This window comes from Corvus brachyrhynchos, unplaced genomic scaffold (genome assembly GCF_000691975.1).
Source record: "Corvus brachyrhynchos isolate BGI_N302 unplaced genomic scaffold, ASM69197v1 scaffold17, whole genome shotgun sequence".
Taxonomy (NCBI): domain Eukaryota; kingdom Metazoa; phylum Chordata; class Aves; order Passeriformes; family Corvidae; genus Corvus; species Corvus brachyrhynchos.
The window spans coordinates 630,640-651,182 of record NW_008240046.1 but is presented as its reverse complement, the minus strand read 5'-3'; the positions used below and the strand labels follow the sequence as shown (position 1 = coordinate 651,182).

Below are 20,543 nucleotides of genomic sequence, written 5' to 3'. Positions count from 1 at the left end.
GGCGACGGGGGACCCTCACCACCAGCAGAGCAGATGGAGGGGAGCAACGAGACGTCGTTCGGACCCTCGGATGGGTGATATGCTTCCACCTAATCCCTGTCACCTCTCCCTGTTCCCCCACCCCCCACGCACACTTCTTTTTTCTATTTCTTTCTCTCTTTTCTCTTCCCTTCTCTTTGCCTCTCTACTATTAAATAAAATACATCAGTTTTTTGGCAACAACATCTAACCTTGTTTGGTTTTAATCTCGTTTCTGGGCATATTTTGAACCTTCTAAGTTCTTTTCAGTTTATGCTCAGAGACTTAGCTTGCTTTGCTTTTCTGGGTTTAAACCGGATCGTAACAGCCAGCCAGATGATTTAGATGATTTAGATTTAGATGATTCAGAAGATTTAGAAGAAAATTATCTGCCCAGTGAGCCTCTCAATTATGATTCATTTGTAAGAAGGATCACCACCTCTAGCATCAAGAAGGAAAGAAGGGTAATTGTAGTGGGTGACTCCCTTCTGGGAGGAACAGAGGGCCTCATATGTCGACCCATTCCACAGGGAGGTCTGCTGCCTCCCTGGGGCCCGGGTACGGGATATCACTGAGGGATTTCCTGGGCTGATTCAGCCCTCTGATTATTACCCACTGCTGATACTCCAAGCTGGCAGTGATGAGATCGAAAAGAGGAGTGTTAAGGCAATAACTTTAGGGCACTGGGTCAAGTAGTTGATAGGACAGGGGCACAGGTGGTGTTCTGCTCAGTCCCTTTAGTGGCGGAGAAAAATGATGAAAGAAATAGGAGAACTCACATAATTAACAAGTGGCTCAAGGGTTGGCGTCATCAACAAAATTCTGGATTCTTTGATCACGGGGCAAATTTTACGGTGCTGGAACCAGATGGGATACATCTCTCTGTAAAGGGCAGAAGGTTTTTAGCTCATAAACTGGCAGACCACATTAAGAGGGCTTTAAACTAGGTTTGAAGGGGGAAGGGGATGCAGCTGGGCTGTCTGGAAGCTGGCCCAAGGGCAGTGAGCCTGAGTTAGGGGTGAAATCAGTAGCCCAGCTGAGGTGCATGTATACCAATGCACACAGCATGGGTAACAAACAAGAAGAGCTGGAGGTCATGGTGTAACAGTGAAGCTATGATGTAGTCGCCATCACTGAAACGTGGTGGGATGACTCACATAGCTGGAGCACTGCATTGGATGGTTACAAGCTCTTCAGAAGAGACAGGAAAGGGAGAAGAGGAGGAGGGGTGGCCCTTTATATTACGGAGGCTTTAGATGCCATGGGTATTGAAACTAATGAAGATGAGGTTGAATGCCTATGGATAAGAATTAAGGGGAAGGCCAACAAGGCTGACATCCTACTGGGAGTCTGTTATCGTCCACCCAACCTGGAAGAAGAGGTGGACAACTTATTTTATAAGCAACTAGATAATGTTTCAGGATCATCAGCCCTTGTTCTTGTAGGTGACTTCAACCTGCCAGATATCTGCTGGGAACTTAATACAGCAGATAAGAAGCAGTCCAGGAAATTTTTAGAATGTATGGGTGACAACTTTTTGTCGCAACTGGTGGGTGAGCCTACCAGGGGAGGGACTATGTCAGACTTGTTGTTCGCAAATAGAGAAGGGCTGGTGGGAGATGATGTGGAGGCCGCTTGGGGCAGAGTGATAATGAAATAACAGAGTTCTCGATAATTGGTGATATCAACAGAAGCATCAATAAGACTCTTACACTGAACTTCCAGAGGGCAGACTTTGGCCTATTTAGGAGACTTATTCAGAGAGTTCCTTGGGAAGCAGTCCTTAAAAACAAAGGAGTTCAGGAAGGCTGGACATGCTTCAAAACAGAGATCTTGAGGGCACAGGAACAGACTGTCCCTGTGTGCCAAAAGATGAGTCGACAAGGTAAACATCCAGCCTGGATGAACAAGGAGGTTTTGGAGGAATTTAGGAATAAAAAAAGGATGTATTATCTTTGGAAGGAGGGTCAGGTCTCTCAGGAAATATTTAAGAGGGCTGCTAGAGCATGTAGGAAAATAATTAGGGAGGCTAAAGCTCAGCTTGAACTTAAGATGGTGACTTCTGTGAAGGATAATAAAAAATGATTTTACAAATATATTAATGGTAAAAGGAAGGGTAAGACCAACCTTTGTTCTTTATTGGATGAGGGAGGGAACTTAGTTTCTGCAGATGAGGAGAAGGCAGAAGTACTTAACGCCTTTTTTGCCTCGTCTTTAGCGGAAAGATGGCTTGTCCTCAGGACTGTCCTCTTGGGTTGGTTGATAGTGTCAGTGAACAGACTGGTCCCCCTGTTATCCAGGAGGAGGCAGTCAGAGAACTGCTGGGATGCTTGGATATTCATAAATCTATGGGACCAGATGAGATCCATCCCAGGGTGATGAGGGAGCTGACAGATGAGCTTGCAAAGCCACTCTGCATCATTTACCAACAGTCCTGGCTCACTGATGAGGTTCCAGATGACTGGAAGCTGGCCAATGTGACGCCCATTTACAAAAAGGGTAGGAAGGAGGAACCTGGTAACTATAGGCCAGTCAGCCTGACCTCAGTACCTGCTAAGGTAATGGAACAGCTTGTACTGAGTGTCATCACGCAGAATTTACAGGATGGCCAGGGTACCAGACCCAGCCAGCATGGGTTTAGGAGGGGTAGGTCGTGTTTGCCCAACCTGATCTCCGTATATGACCAGGTGACCTGCCTGGTAGATGCAGGAAGGGCTGTGGATGTTGTCTATTTGGACTTCAGCAAGGCCTTCAACACTATCTCCCACAGCATACTCCTGGAAAAGCTGGCAGCACATGGCTTGGATTGGAGGATTCTTTGCTGGGTTAGGAACTGGCTGGATGGTCGGGCCCAGAAAGTGGCGGTGAACGGATCTGCATCCAGCTGGCAACCAGTCACCAGTGGTGTCCCTCAGGGGTCTGTCCTGGGGCCAGTTCTGTTCAATATTTTTATTGACGACATGGATGAGGGAATTGAGTCCTTCATTAGTAAATTTGCAGATGACACTAAGCTGGGAACTTGTGTCGATCTGATGGAAGGTAGGATATTACGGTGGTCAGCAGCTGGCCTGAAGACTTCACAATAATAATGAATCCCATTTTATAACTCCCTCTTTTAGAACTGAAATAATGAAGATATAACTGAAATTATATAAGTACCCTGACCAGTTGGTTATGTAATCCGACCACTGTGGACTGTTGGAGAGCAGGTCCAGGCTGCTGGGGACACACACAGCTATTGGCTGGTTGGCTGGGTGGCAACTGGCTCAGCCCATAGGGATTGACCATGTGGACCTTCAACTCTATATAAGTAAAGGAAGACTCAATAAAAGTGGGCTGTTGTGCATGAACCCAGTGTGTCTTGTTGCTTGTCTGTCTCCGAAACTGCGACAATTGGTGACCCCTGGACGTGATGCAACAGCTGCCGCAGGTATAGCGGGAGACAGGGCAGCGGGGAGAGCTGCCTGCAGCCTTTGAGCTGTGAAGAACGGAAGGATAGCCGTGCTTGTTCTGGACCTTCCCTTCTATTTTTTTTTCTTTTTCCTTTTTTGTAATTGGGAGACATTGCCAGCATGGGTGTGTGGATTTCAGCACCGGAAGACCCTGTACTACAGGTATGGACTTCCTTTTTAACAAAAAAAAGGGATGAAATGTGACAAACAGGCTTTAACAGCCTTAATCACGTGGTGTAAGAGCCACAGACTAGACATCTCCGAGGGAACTACCCTGGACTTGGAAAAGTGGAAGCGGGCTGGCAAAATTATAATCTAAGTGGCCTCCATAGGAGATGAGACAGCTATTAATGTGATAAAGCCTTAGAGGCTTGTAGTGGACTTGCTAAAACAATTAAAAACTGAGAATAATGCAAGGACAATGCTGGAAACACTCCGGGTGCCACCCACTGAGGCTGGCAGCAGGGAGAGGACACCAGGAGAGGCAGCGAGAGGCATGGACGCTGCACCAAGCGTGCAAGAGAGCACCTCGGCCGAGCAGGGCTGCGCTGCCGGCTCATGCCGGGACGTTGCCTCCCCATGGAGCACTGTGCGGCTGGGCGGAGCCACGCCGCCTGCCCATGCTGGGATGAACAGTTGGCGGAAAGCGCTGCCACCGAACCAAATGGTGGAGCTGCCCCGCGCAGCCACGCTACATTAAACAAGTGTCCTCCAGCCCCTCCGTGCCCTGCCTCCAACAGCTGCAGAGTAGCTCTTAATGCTGGCCACTGCAGGACCATGTCCAGCTGCTGCCAAGTCTCTGGTCACTGCCAGACCGCTGCTAGCAGGCATTCTGTGACCATGCCTGGTGGTGCTGGCTGTGAAGTTTCTGTGGAAACAAAGCATCCTGCAACTACATCAAATGCGCCTGCACAACCATCACAAAAACACTCTCCCAAGACAGACACGCTATCAGAAGCGCCCGATCCCCGCTTAAGCATCATGCCTGGAAATAGCGGTGGACCATGAAGTCCTAATGTCGCCGCTGCCACAGCAGCGGACACACCACTATTTCCGGAGCTGGAGCTGTCCCCAGGATGTATACCGACAAAGGATGCGAGAGAGACCAGAAGAGACACCCAGAGCCATCATCCCCCTTTGGAACACCGTGATACTGTCACCATTGCTACACTGCTGACAGCCCTGCCTGGACAGCACCACAACCAGACACACTTGGACAGGCAAAGCCTCTCATGCCTTCTTCATCAAGGTGTTCCAGCTCAAAGTTTCCCATGGTTCTAAAGTTTCCTGTTCATGGAGTTAAGTTGTTAAGTTGTAACTTTAAGATAATAAGCCTGCAGCATGCCGCTTTGAGAGTTTGTATCACTGGTAATCCCATGTGACAGCTTTTGGATATGATTGTTACATTGCCAATGATACAATGGGATACATCTCTGGCTGAAAGGGCCTAGGCCTGCTGAGCCGTGTTTGTCACCCTGTTTCCAAGGGCTCTGGAGACAGGACGACAGATACTCTTTTTATATTTAAAAACAAAAAGGGGGAATTATTGTGGTGATCAGCAGCTGGCCTGAAGGGCTCACAATAATAATGAATCCCATTTTATAACTCCCTCTTTTAGAACTGAAATAATGAAGATATAACTGAAATTATGTAAGTACCCTGACTGGTTGGTTATGTAATCCAGCCAGTGTGGACTGTTGGAGAGCAGGCCCAGGCTGCTGGGGACACACACAGCTATTGGCTGGTTGGCTGGGTGGCAACTGGTTCAGCCCATAGGGATCGACCGTGCAGACCTTCAACTCTGTGCAAGTAAAGGAGGACTCAATAAAAGTGGGCTGTTGTGCATGAACCCAGTGTGTCTTGTCACTTGTCTGTCTCTGAAAGTGTGGCAGTAGGAGGGCTCTGCAGAGAGACTTGGAACAGTTGGATATATGGGCAGAGTCCAACAAGATGAAGTTTAATAAGTCCAAGTGCCGGGTACTGCATTTTGGCCACAATAATCCCCGGCAATGTTAAGGGCTGGGGATGGTGTGGCTGGACAGTACCCAGGCGGAAAGGGACCTGGGGGTACTGGTCGATAGCTGGCTGAACATGAGCCAGCAGTGTGCCCTGGTGGCCAAGAAGGCCAATGGCATCCTGTATCAGGAGCAGTGTGGCCAGCAGAAGCAGGGAGGTCATTCTTCCCCTGTACTCAGCACTGGTGAGGCTGCACCTTGAGTACTGTTTTGGGCCCCTCAGTTTAGGAAGGATGTTGAGACGCTTGAGTGCATTCAGAGAAGGGCAATGAGGATGGCGAAGGACTTGGAACATAGGCCCTACGAGGAACAACTGAGGGAGCTGGGGTTGTTTAGCCTGGAGAAAAGGAGACTCAGAGGTGACCTTATCACTCTTTACAACTTCCTGAAGGGTGGTTGTAGTCAGGTGGGGGTTGACCTCTTTCACCAGGCGGCAACTGACAGAACAAGAGGGCACAGTCTCAAGCTGTGTCAAGGGAAATATATGTTGGATATTAGGAAAAAGCTTTTTACAGAAAGGGTGAAAGTGCTGGAATGGACTGCCTGGGGAGGTGGTGGAATCACCATCCCTGGATGTGTTTAAAAAATAACTGGATATGGCACTCGATGCCATGATCTAGTTGAGGTGCTAGGGCATGGGTTGGACTCGATGATCTTGAAGGTCTCTTCCAACCCAGACATTCTGTGAATTCTGTGAATTCTGTGAATTTTGAGTGTCTGGTCACCTGGCTGGCCAAAGGTCTCTGTGCTCTTTGCTATGCAAAGGGTCAGCAGTTCGAGGCCTCTTTGCTTGGGATCCCACCACCCAGAGCTCCATGTGCAGCTCCCATTGCAGCTGCTCACTGAGCTACGGGCCCTGGCTGTATTCCTTAACAGTGAGAGTGTTTACATTTAGATTTTAACAGTAATAATTTTTTTCATTTACCTCTCCCAGCCTGAGGGAGATGTCCCAGGCACTCCCTTCAGACTGCAACTTGCCGGGCTGTAGCTATCATCTGAAGATTTATGTGGGTCAAAGCCTCTGCCCTGGCAGAGACAGCTGCTCCAACACCTCTTGGAAAATGTGTCCTGTGCTGCATAACTACCATTCCTTTGCTGTGGTTGCTGGTGGATGAGCTAGATAGTTCCATGAAATTATAAAATATTTTAGTTTATGTACATCAGTGATTTTTTTGTGGAAAAACATAGGACAATTTTTTTCTTGTATTTTTAAAAGGTTTTTTCAGAGCTTCACAAGTGAATTATAATGAAAATATTTGCAAAAGTTTTACATTTCATGAAGATTTATGCTGGAGAGAACTCCTCCATCAAACCAATGCTTATTTAACCTTTTCACAAAAAATAACTGTGGAGTATCTATTATTTTGAAGTATATCTCATAACTCTTAAGCCAAACTTTAAACTGTACCCTGGCTGTACAATTATTCTTTGAAAAAAAATCATATTTAAGTTCTGATTATTTTAGTCTAACATTTTTGTAATGATTAAAGACCAGAAAAGCTGTGTGATTCTTTGTGAAATTAAGAAATTATCAATATTAATGTTCCTGTCTGATACAAAGGAGGAGTTATATAGAGTGAAATGCATTTAATCTTGTTCTGTAACTTTTAAACATGGCCCAATCATTCACTAAAGTTCTTTAAGAAAGGCCACAGGTGCATTTTACTCTCTGAACAAGAAGCTATAGAGTTAAAAAGAAGTAGCACCCACAGTAAATTTGCTCAAATAGAGTAAGAAAAATAAGTTGAAAAAGGGGAAAAGACAGAAGGCAAAGAAGAGTACATCATTTAGAATTATTTGTATTTCAGGCACACACTTCATAGGAAATATTGTGGAAAAGGCTAGAATAAAAGTGCACAAATTGCCACTGAAATTTTATTAATATTTTATTAAGCCAACAGACAAGTAGTTATAGGTTTAAAAATACATGGAATCAAAGAAGCTAACTGCATTATTAGTACTTTAGAATCTTTATAGATTTTTGACTATTATCATATGGGAGGTATATGCTTTTGGAACTATATTTTCATTGAACATGGTGACAGACCACCAACAGTCCTAAAAAATCACAAAGATAATAAGGACACAGAATATAAAATTGTGAACCTTAAATCACTCTTCAAAAAACAGTCTAAACAAATGCAAAAGAAGGAGATAATCTGTTCATTAATTACAATACAAAAATGAGCTTTCAAAAAAAACTATCCAAAAAAAAAGAGTTTGAAGAGAAATTCATTAAAGGTATGTATAACTTCAGATTGAACCCTTTCTAAAGTTTTTGCTAACTGATCCCATAAATATACACAAATGAATAAGTGCACATAGAAGTGTAACTGGGTGTCTAGGGAAAGGAATTCCTCTTGTAGAAGAGGCAAAAAGACTTCTGTGCTTCTTCAGTCTGAAAAAAAACCAAGACAAAATTGAAATACCAGTTCGAAAATTCCTGCAGACAAAAGAATTTCTGTTACCAGCAAGACCCAATGAAACTATCAAGCATGTTAAACTTGAGAAAACTTTTCTTCATGGATGCTTAATAGAACATGTTGTAATGGCATGAAGTGTAAGACTGAACTCTGTACAGAGGACTGATTCATTAAAGCCTTTGAAGAGTAGCTAAATGCTGCCTCCCTCAGAAAGGTATTTGTCCTTGCATTCTCTTCATATTTACTGCTGTAATATAAAAGCCCATGCCTGGGGGTGCTGGCGGCGAAGTTTCTGTGGAAACAAAGCATCCTGCAACTACATCAAATGCGCCTGCACAACCATCACAAAAACACTCTCCCAAGACAGACACGCTATCAGAAGCGCCCGATCCCCGCTTAAGCATCATGCCTGGAAATAGCGGTGGACCATGAAGTCCTAATGTCGCCGCTGCCACAGCAGCGGACACACCACTATTTCCGGAGCTGGAGCTGTCCCCAGGATGTATACCGACAAAGGATGCGAGAGAGACCAGAAGAGACACCCAGAGCCATCATCCCCCTTTGGAACACCGTGATACTGTCACCATTGCTACACTGCTGACAGCCCTGCCTGGACAGCACCACAACCAGACACACTTGGACAGGCAAAGCCTCTCATGCCTTCTTCATCAAGGTGTTCCAGCTCAAAGTTTCCCATGGTTCTAAAGTTTCCTGTTCATGGAGTTAAGTTGTTAAGTTGTAACTTTAAGATAATAAGCCTGCAGCATGCCGCTTTGAGAGTTTGTATCACTGGTAATCCCATGTGACAGCTTTTGGATATGATTGTTACATTGCCAATGATACAATGGGATACATCTCTGGCTGAAAGGGCCTAGGCCTGCTGAGCCGTGTTTGTCACCCTGTTTCCAAGGGCTCTGGAGACAGGACGACAGATACTCTTTTTATATTTAAAAACAAAAAGGGGGAATTATTGTGGTGATCAGCAGCTGGCCTGAAGGGCTCACAATAATAATGAATCCCATTTTATAACTCCCTCTTTTAGAACTGAAATAATGAAGATATAACTGAAATTATGTAAGTACCCTGACTGGTTGGTTATGTAATCCAGCCAGTGTGGACTGTTGGAGAGCAGGCCCAGGCTGCTGGGGACACACACAGCTATTGGCTGGTTGGCTGGGTGGCAACTGGTTCAGCCCATAGGGATCGACCGTGCAGACCTTCAACTCTGTGCAAGTAAAGGAGGACTCAATAAAAGTGGGCTGTTGTGCATGAACCCAGTGTGTCTTGTCACTTGTCTGTCTCTGAAAGTGTGGCAGTAGGAGGGCTCTGCAGAGAGACTTGGAACAGTTGGATATATGGGCAGAGTCCAACAAGATGAAGTTTAATAAGTCCAAGTGCCGGGTACTGCATTTTGGCCACAATAATCCCCGGCAATGTTAAGGGCTGGGGATGGTGTGGCTGGACAGTACCCAGGCGGAAAGGGACCTGGGGGTACTGGTCGATAGCTGGCTGAACATGAGCCAGCAGTGTGCCCTGGTGGCCAAGAAGGCCAATGGCATCCTGTATCAGGAGCAGTGTGGCCAGCAGAAGCAGGGAGGTCATTCTTCCCCTGTACTCAGCACTGGTGAGGCTGCACCTTGAGTACTGTTTTGGGCCCCTCAGTTTAGGAAGGATGTTGAGACGCTTGAGTGCATTCAGAGAAGGGCAATGAGGATGGCGAAGGACTTGGAACATAGGCCCTACGAGGAACAACTGAGGGAGCTGGGGTTGTTTAGCCTGGAGAAAAGGAGACTCAGAGGTGACCTTATCACTCTTTACAACTTCCTGAAGGGTGGTTGTAGTCAGGTGGGGGTTGACCTCTTTCACCAGGCGGCAACTGACAGAACAAGAGGGCACAGTCTCAAGCTGTGTCAAGGGAAATATATGTTGGATATTAGGAAAAAGCTTTTTACAGAAAGGGTGAAAGTGCTGGAATGGACTGCCTGGGGAGGTGGTGGAATCACCATCCCTGGATGTGTTTAAAAAATAACTGGATATGGCACTCGATGCCATGATCTAGTTGAGGTGCTAGGGCATGGGTTGGACTCGATGATCTTGAAGGTCTCTTCCAACCCAGACATTCTGTGAATTCTGTGAATTCTGTGAATTTTGAGTGTCTGGTCACCTGGCTGGCCAAAGGTCTCTGTGCTCTTTGCTATGCAAAGGGTCAGCAGTTCGAGGCCTCTTTGCTTGGGATCCCACCACCCAGAGCTCCATGTGCAGCTCCCATTGCAGCTGCTCACTGAGCTACGGGCCCTGGCTGTATTCCTTAACAGTGAGAGTGTTTGCATTTAGATTTTAACAGTAATAATTTTTTTCATTTACCTCTCCCAGCCTGAGGGAGATGTCCCAGGCACTCCCTTCAGACTGCAACTTGCCGGGCTGTAGCTATCATCTGAAGATTTATGTGGGTCAAAGCCTCTGCCCTGGCAGAGACAGCTGCTCCAACACCTCTTGGAAAATGTGTCCTGTGCTGCATAACTACCATTCCTTTGCTGTGGTTGCTGGTGGATGAGCTAGGTAGTTCCATGAAATTATAAAATATTTTAGTTTATGTACATCAGTGATTTTTTTGTGGAAAAACATAGGACAATTTTTTTCTTGTATTTTTAAAAGGTTTTTTCAGAGCTTCACAAGTGAATTATAATGAAAATATTTGCAAAAGTTTTACATTTCATGAAGATTTATGCTGGAGAGAACTCCTCCATCAAACCAATGCTTATTTAACCTTTTCACAAAAAATAACTGTGGAGTATCTATTATTTTGAAGTATATCTCATAACTCTTAAGCCAAACTTTAAACTGTACCCTGGCTGTACAATTATTCTTTGAAAAAAAATCATATTTAAGTTCTGATTATTTTAGTCTAACATTTTTGTAATGATTAAAGACCAGAAAAGCTGTGTGATTCTTTGTGAAATTAAGAAATTATCAATATTAATGTTCCTGTCTGATACAAAGGAGGAGTTATATAGAGTGAAATGCATTTAATCTTGTTCTGTAACTTTTAAACATGGCCCAATCATTCACTAAAGTTCTTTAAGAAAGGCCACAGGTGCATTTTACTCTCTGAACAAGAAGCTATAGAGTTAAAAAGAAGTAGCACCCACAGTAAATTTGCTCAAATAGAGTAAGAAAAATAAGTTGAAAAAGGGGAAAAGACAGAAGGCAAAGAAGAGTACATCATTTAGAATTATTTGTATTTCAGGCACACACTTCATAGGAAATATTGTGGAAAAGGCTAGAATAAAAGTGCACAAATTGCCACTGAAATTTTATTAATATTTTATTAAGCCAACAGACAAGTAGTTATAGGTTTAAAAATACATGGAATCAAAGAAGCTAACTGCATTATTAGTACTTTAGAATCTTTATAGATTTTTGACTATTATCATATGGGAGGTATATGCTTTTGGAACTATATTTTCATTGAACATGGTGACAGACCACCAACAGTCCTAAAAAATCACAAAGATAATAAGGACACAGAATATAAAATTGTGAACCTTAAATCACTCTTCAAAAAACAGTCTAAACAAATGCAAAAGAAGGAGATAATCTGTTCATTAATTACAATACAAAAATGAGCTTTCAAAAAAAACTATCCAAAAAAAAAGAGTTTGAAGAGAAATTCATTAAAGGTATGTATAACTTCAGATTGAACCCTTTCTAAAGTTTTTGCTAACTGATCCCATAAATATACACAAATGAATAAGTGCACATAGAAGTGTAACTGGGTGTCTAGGGAAAGGAATTCCTCTTGTAGAAGAGGCAAAAAGACTTCTGTGCTTCTTCAGTCTGAAAAAAAACCAAGACAAAATTGAAATACCAGTTCGAAAATTCCTGCAGACAAAAGAATTTCTGTTACCAGCAAGACCCAATGAAACTATCAAGCATGTTAAACTTGAGAAAACTTTTCTTCATGGATGCTTAATAGAACATGTTGTAATGGCATGAAGTGTAAGACTGAACTCTGTACAGAGGACTGATTCATTAAAGCCTTTGAAGAGTAGCTAAATGCTGCCTCCCTCAGAAAGGTATTTGTCCTTGCATTCTCTTCATATTTACTGCTGTAATATAAAAGATATTACCCAAAGAGGATACCAATTGGTTTAACCCTTTTGAGAGTATTTGATTGTTTATACAACACTCTTTGCATGTCAACATTCAGAAGTGCACCAGAATGTACATTAGTTAGTTAAAAGCCATGCAAACTTGCAAATTTAATCTAGCTGCATATTAAAAAAAAAAATCTATCAATATAAAACTAATAAAATGGTGTGGCAGGGTGCAGACAGAAATGACACATAACTCAAATAACAAAGCCTATAATAATAAAGCACCTAGAAATTCAGAAACAGCACACATATTTCTCAGGAGTCTACCTCACTTGTGGACTTTTCTGGGATCAGCCTATTGAATTTTATGTCTCTCCTTCCACTGAGGAATTTAATACTTTACTTAAGTGCAATATATTTACCAGAAACAATAGCAAAACTGTCATTTGCTGTAATAAGTCCAATTATTACATTCACTATTTATAGATTTTTCTATTGGACAACTTTTAGTTTTCTTCATAGTGACCTGGGTAACCCAAAATGTTATAGTGTTCCTCAACTATCTGTGCCCAAGATTGTTATTGTCTCTTTAAGAACCAGTGGCACGGCTGGAAATGGAACTGTGGGGCAGGGAGGTGCTGGTCCCTTTTAGAAAGTTCATCAAATTATTTGTTCTTGTGCAAATCTGAATATTAAAATTACAAGAAAAGCAAATAATTATGTTTTCCCAACTGAAAATAGCCTTTTTAATTTAAGATTGATTTGAAGATCTGTATGTTATGTCAACCGTAAGGTTTTGTTTGTCCTGTATTATAAGTGATGTTCACATAAATTTATTGAGTCTTTCTACAGTCTGAAGGGCAAGAACTCTATTACAAAACATGTCCAGAAATGTGTTATGAAAGTGCAAGACAATTACTGAAATAGTAATTATTCAAGAAACATTACTCTGAAAGATTTAAAATTAAAATGACCTTAGTAACAGGCCAAATGTTTGCTCATATTAATAAGTCACAAGTATATATTTCTGAATAACCCTTCATAGTGGTAGGATGTTTTTTCCCTCTTTAAACACTCTTAAATCAATGTGAATAAAATTAAAAGAAAATCCCTCAAAAGAATGAGGCAATAATCAGTCATTGAGCTCATCAGAGTTCATTGGGGACAACAAATAATGCTATCTAATTAATTAGGTTGACAGCAAACTGTGTGACATATTTCGTATGGCTGGCTGGTTTAACATTCTAAACCCTCTTGTTTATTAGAGCTTGCATGTTTCAAATAGAAAAGGATGTTAGACATCCCATCTGCTGTGTAACAGAGCTTCAGAAAAAAATATACACTGAAGTCTTGATAAGTTCACATCACAATAACAAGACAAATGCAGCATCTTATCTGATATGCAGTGACACAATTCCAATTGTTTCTAAAATTTTATTATTTTAATGGGACTACATGGAAATAAACATCCTACTGTCAACATGATTCCCTGATCAAAGTCTGACGTCAGGTTAGTCAATAAAATGTCTCAGTTTGAAATACCTCTTATCTCTGAGTGAGCACCAGTAAAATTTTGAAATGGAATGCACATCCTGAGACAGCACATCTTGTTTACAAAGTGGTGGTTGGCAAATAGTGATATAATGCTGACTGACTACTATGCGGAGCTGTGACTCTAATTATGTGCATATTCTGAAATAAATCTGTTAGAAAGCAATTTACTTAAAAATGCATGATTCTATTTCATGCCTGAATACACTTATGTGAAAGTACTGTACTTCTAGTATACTTCAAATAGATTTAGCAAACATAGGAAGGGGTAGAAATCCAAGTATGCTAGAATCAAGCTGTTTTTAATTTTTTAAAATTTTTCTTTTCAATAAAATATTTTATAAGTATCACTTTGTTAGCATAGATATCCATATCATACATGACTACATAAAACTGTATGCAATTATAAGTTCTTGAGTTCTGATGCAATCAAATGCAGAAATTAGGAAGCAGGACTACCTGAAATTAAAGCACTTGACTGAGAGCATTTTCCAGATGCTCTTTGAACTCTGACAGGCTGGATAATATGACTGCTTCACTGGAGGACATTTTCCAGTGGCTGACTACCCTCTCAGTGAAGAAGCTTTTCCTAATGGCCAGTGTGAACTTTCCTTGATGCAGCTTGATTCCATTTGCTTGTGTCCTGTTGCTGGTTGCCAGAGGGAGGAAATCAATGCCTACCCCTCTTCTGATGACCTTAAAGAAGATATACATTACAATGAGGTCATCCCTCAGCCTTTTCTTCTCTAAGCTGAGCAAGTCAAGTGACCTCAGCCACTCCTCGTAAGTCTTGCCTTTGAGACCTTTTACCATCTTGGCCATCGTCCTCTGGACACACTTCAATAGCTTCTAGTAAGTCCTTCTTATAGTGAAGTACTTAAAACTGCACACAGAACTTGACTTGGGCAGCACCACTGCAGAGTAGAGTGGAACAATCACTGCACTTGACCAGCTGGTGATGCTCTCCTTGATGCACTCCAGCTGGCCTTTTTTGCCTTTCTTTTTCCTATTCAAAATTCTTTTTTTCAAAATTACAGTTAGTTTGTTAGTTTCTTGCCAAATCTTGTTTACCATTCAAAAAACAGGGAAGAGTTCTCAAACTAGAAATGTTTCCCATAACATGTTCTCATATCTACAGTCTAGGTGAGTTCTAGACATATTATGCATTAAGTTTATGTGCCAAATGCTTGTGCAGGATGGCTGTAACAGATCTAAGTTAAATGGTCTTTAAACTTTACGTAGAGTGTTTTTCAGGTGTTTTTGTCAGGTTGCTTTCTATTGCTCTTTAGTTGTTTTTTTTTCATGTTACAATAGAAACAAGAACTGATTTATTCCTAATAAGCCCTTTTAGTCAGGAACATTTAGAATGAGTATAGCAAATTTGCATGAAAGTGTATGTTTTATTGTTGATGCTGCATGAGTAAGAATGATTGTTACCATGCTAGTAGACATGGGCAATATTAAACATGGAAAAAATTAAAGTTAATATTAGACTGTGTTAAAGAGATAAATTTTGTGTCAGAGGAATGACAATGAAGTGTACTCTGTAATTATCATCTTAATGAAAAACAGAAGTCAAGTCTATGTTTTATGGATCATACTAAAAATCTAAGACTGTATTCTAAACACACATTGAAGTCTGTTATTAATGGCACAGTTAAGAAATCTTTAAGATCCAAAGATCTTAGCAAAATCATAACAGATCTGGGACTCTAGCTGATCATGCAAAACTCACAATAAACCTTAAGGCTAGACAGGTTTAATTTTCATTACGGGTGAACAAGGAAAACTCTAGCCAAACTCCCCAAAAAATGGAACATACTCTCCCTCCCCAAGAAAATAAAATCCAACAGCTAAAAAAGACCTTAAACAAATACCACTAAAGCATTTTATTTAATATTCTGTTCTATCTTTCATCTTTGTAGGAAATAATTAGAAATCCATAAAAATAAAAATTGAAACCATCGCTGGAGCTGATGGAGTTTATTCACTTGTAAAAGACAAGATCCAATTTTCTTTGAGATCAAAGGCAAAACAAAAAATAAAAATATTAATACCTATTACAAATAAATTAGATATCCAATCCAAAAATTAGATATGAAAGGGACTGTATACATAAAACTTGATAAGAAAAGTAGTGTCAGAAAGAGGAAAGAGAAAAAGAAAGTTTAAGGGATATAAGGTGGTTCCTTCTCTTTAAAATGCAAAGTCTCTGAGTTTCCCAGGATGAGCTTTTTATTTAGTTCTTGTATTCAGTAGAATTTAATGTTTTTCAGTAAATCATATATAGCTGTTTTATGGGAAACTGTCAGAAACCATAATGGTAACAGGATGGGGCAAGAATGCCATGCATGATATCAAAGGAATAATTCTGGATGACAAGTCTGAATTTTATTCTGTGATTATTGGCTTGTATCCTGAAATGTACCAATGTTTCCTCAGGATTGGCCATTATCAATCATTACAAATCTGGGGGGAAAATAACCAAACAAAATATACATTATATTTTAAGTACTCAGAAAAACTGTAAATGTTCATTGGAGAACATGAAATGATTGTCATAGGTCAGTGAGACAAAACAAGTTTGAAAAATGCAGACACTCACTGAAATCACAAGATTTCACTTCCTTTCCTGAAAGGAAGAATTTCATTTCAGGAAAGGAAATTAAATCTTGAAATCAGAGAACATAGTGGAACAAACACTGGAAAGGAGATACGATAAAATAAAATGCAATTCAAAAAAAAAAAAGAAAATTTAGAAATGGGGTGACTACAACAAAATGGACTGAGATGAAATGAGGTGCAGTGAAAAGGACCAAAACTTGCCAAAATCATTAATACTGAAATCCCAAAATCAGGGAAGAAAGGTAAACAAAGAGACAGGAGAAGAAGTTGAAAAAAATGAAATGTTAAAAAAAAAAGAGAAAATTCTGAAGCAAAGTGAAAATAATAAAAGGAAATGGGATGACATGAAGTGCAGTGAAATGGACCAAAGCTTGCAAAATTGATCCTCATTGATAAGGCAAGATTTCATTTCCTTCATGACTGGAAATGAAATCTTACCATTTCAATGAGGATCAATTCTGCAGGTTTTGGTCAATTTACACACACTCCATGTCATCCCAAGCCATTTTATTGTTTTCACTTTGCTTCAGAACTTTCTTTTATTTTTAGCATTTCATTTCATCAACTTCTTCTCCTGTCTCTTTATTTCACTTAGTTCCCTGATTTCAGGATTTCAAGGAGAAACATTTTGGCGAGGTTTGGTACATTTCACTTCAAAAAAAGAACACCCCACTGCCCAAAAATTCCTCTCTTCACACCTTTCTTCTTGGCACCACCCATGTGATGAACCCCTCAGCAAAAGCCCACTTTTACTGCTCCACTTAGGGTTAGGCATATGCCTTGGTTTAGACTTGAAAAAATCTCAATGCCTAGAGATTCAGGGAGTCTGCAACTACAAAAGGCATGCCAAGGTGGGCAGAGCACTGCCCCAACATTGCTCCCTCCACACTATTCTCCTTGGCACCACCCACGTGCTTGGCATCTCAGCAAAGGCTGCTTTTACTACTCTGCTTAGGGTTAGGCTTACGCTAAAGCTTAGGCTTTAGAAAACCACAAAGCCTAGTCCTCCAGGGACATTGAAACTGTGAAAGGCATGCAAAAGGGGAGCACTTCATGTCATCTTATTACGTTTGATTACAATCACTTCATTTCTGAATTTTCTTTTATTTCTTTCCATTGATTTTAATTTCATTAGAAGCCAACCCCAGTTAGTTTGTTTCATTTTTGTTCTCCAATTTCAAGATTTAATTTGCTTTCATGACCAAAACTTTTGTGCACACATGCAAAAAAATCTTGTTATGTAGAACTGGTTCAGATTAATGAAGTTTAGCAACAAGAAGGAGGCTCTCCCTCTTAATCCTAACTACATGAATGGAATCTTCTCTCTGTGAATTCTGTTTGTTGCAAAGGCAGAAAAAAGTTCAGACAAAAGACTGATTAACCAGATTCTCTCTGAAATATTACTGACTTTGAGCACTGTAAGAATCAAAGTCAGAGTTATAAAGGATATTTGAGCAGTAAACAACATCCAGATCCTATTTCAGATTGTGAGATAGAACAGAGGATAGCAGACAATCTTACCTCAAAAGTTTCTATGTGCAGAAATTACAGCAAGAACTTGAGTTTCTTTGGAGATTAAATAAATATGACAGAGAGTTTACCATACTAGAGATTTGTTTATTAGACAACAACCTCATTAATACTGACAAACATGAAAGGATGTTTATAACAAAACTAAATTTTTCCTGGACCTGATGGAGGTTAAAAGTCTAAAGCATTCAAAGTTGGTAGAAATTATGAACCAACAAATTTAGAAAGACAAAACAAAATTAATTTATTCTTTACAGATGCTGTACTTATACTGATATATAGGTAAAGATGCCACATCAAGAGTGCCTATGCACTCTTATATGACTTCATATGTTTATGCCTAAAGCTGTAACCCTATGATAAGAGTTTTGATTGATTGGAAGAGTATATTTCAGGCCTCTGAGAAGACATCTTTACAAGTAGCATTGACTATGTATGGCTGCTCCATCTTTGGAGAGTTCAAAGCCAACTTGGACAGGACTTTGTGCAACATGCTCTAGTGGAAGGTGCACCTGGCCATGGCAGAGGTTTGGAATGGGATGGTCTTCCATGTCCCTTCCAATCCAAACCATTGTGTGATTCTGTATATGAAAGATAAAGGACTTCTCTCCTACTTCACCTAGAAATCCAATTTATTCACCAACTTTAGCTGTTTCTGCTACCTTCTTAACAAAAAAATGACCTAGGAAACAGACAGGAAATAAAAACCAAACCCACACAAACCCCCTCAAAACATTATCATTGATTTACTCATTGTGTCACAACAAAGACACACTACATAAGTAAAAGAATACTTGGCTAATATGTAACTTAGGTAAGGTGACATACCTAAACTTTTTAACTGTACTTTACATTAAATCACGTTAGCTTGTATTCACTGTCAATTAATTACATATACAGGAACAAGTAAAAGCAGTTCAGCTTTTACCAGTTATTTGGCTTCAGATTAAGTCATTCAGGTGTCTACATACAGTATTCAAGCTCCTGTCATTTTCAGCTAGTCAACAGTCCAATGGGGTCTAAGGAGTTGATTCTCTAAATAGACCCTGATATCTGATCAACTAAATTGCACTTCAGCGATCACATTATCAAAAGGCACAGTGCAGTGCCTCAAACACAAACCCCTAGTACCATCTGAGATGTTTTTCAATATCCCATAATGACTTGTTAGACCAAAATGTAAGAGTCTCCTATAGATTTTGTATTAGATAAGAGATTCCCACATGAATGCCTGAAATACCTTAGGGCATTTCAAATATCATATCTATGAGCTGAATCAATTGCATGCCCTCTCCTGAGACAAATCAGTCATGTCCCTGACACATTAGGGTGACCTAGTCAGTAAATTCATCATTTATCTGCACTGTAAGTGACTTTGATCTATCATGAACCAAATTCTCTAAAATACTTTAAAAATACATTCAGGTAGACCTGCAAATATCTTCAACAATTACATCAGAGACAAATATTTTTCTTATTTCTCCTAAAACAAAATTAGATTTTAATTGTGTAGATTTTATTGCTAGAAAAGAGTGGAGATGATAAGATTTAAGGACAACATATAGGACATGTGTGTGAATACATCATATGTCTAATAACCAATTCCAGAATATACATTTAGAAAAATAAAGAACACAGAATAGGCCTTATCCATACTATTGAGTTCTCTTACCCTCTAAAACAAGATTATCACAACTGACCTGCCTTGGGAACAGTCTCTACCCTGAGCCATGTTGAGAATTAAATGCTACTAAATGGCTTTCCTTTTGCTGAGCTGTTTAAATTCTCTTGTGTGCAGATTTCAGCTTAGACATCAATTTCTCTTCTGTGGAGTCTTGTCATGTGTAAGTAAATTTTCAGGGGAGAATTCAACTCCATGGAAATCTTTGTACATGTTAAAATTTATATTAGCACAGAAATTTTTCCTTTGCAATTAATGTCATCTTGGTCTCTCTTTATCAGGTCTCATGGAACCTTTGAAACAATTATTGAAAAGTAACAATGCTTTATATCACGTATCTAACCTAACAGATTCTGTCTGTTTTTCAAGCAAACATGTTTTACTCCTGAAAGCATGAGAAACTGTAGTTTGTGTATGAAGACTAGAACATCAAGAGATTTACAAACACAAGGCAAATGGTTTTCTACTGTTAACTGTGGAGAGGAGGGGCAAGTAGAGGAATTAACTAAATTTCTTTCCAGTCTGGGCGTATCCATTTTTGTCATTAAAAAAAAAAAGTGGAAATAAAAAAAGGTAATTGCTCCAAAGCAAAGTAGTTAAAACCATACTTAGTCTATTTCAAATGTAGTAGTTAACCCAAACATTCCAAAAATCCATCCACTCAAACAGAAGGATGATTCCTGAATCAGCTGCTGTACTGACTGTTCAGAGAGGACAGTTATACTTCTGCTACACAGATATTTCCTTTTGTATAAACCTATTATGTAAAGAAATTGAAAACAAAACTTTAATTCTTCTTGCTATAGCTTCTCTGAGTGCAGAAGTCCTTTGAAGTTCTCCCAGCTTTCTGCCAATTTTCTTTCCGGTTGTAAAACAGATGCTTGTCAGCTCCTGAGATACCCTGAAATAAACATAAATAATGAATACGTCTTCAAGGTTTTTCTTCAGATTTGTAATGACTAATGCATTTAGCTAGCTCATTAGTTCCATAGCACTTGATACATCTAAAGGGGGTAGTTTATGCCTCTTCTCACACCTTACCCAGTTTTCTGAATGATGCAGAGAAGTATCTGGATTGATTTTGGTAGTATCCTTCATAGTTTTAAAATACAATAGACTTCAAAAAACAGTCCTGCAGATGGAAACAGCAG

General features: G+C 40.3%; 1 protein-coding gene across 1 annotated transcript in view; it reads left to right on the top strand.

Moving 5' to 3' along the window:
* The first annotated feature begins 1,890 nt into the window (after positions 1 to 1,890).
* Positions 1,891 to 20,543, top strand: part of LOC108449117 (RNA-directed DNA polymerase from mobile element jockey-like) — a 41,181-nt gene continuing 22,528 nt past the window's right edge. The window contains 4 exon segments of the mRNA XM_017744284.1: positions 1,891 to 2,224; positions 2,227 to 3,070; positions 5,369 to 5,608; positions 9,457 to 9,532. Coding sequence (XP_017599773.1) covers positions 1,891 to 2,224; positions 2,227 to 3,070; positions 5,369 to 5,608; positions 9,457 to 9,532 — 1,494 coding nt within the window.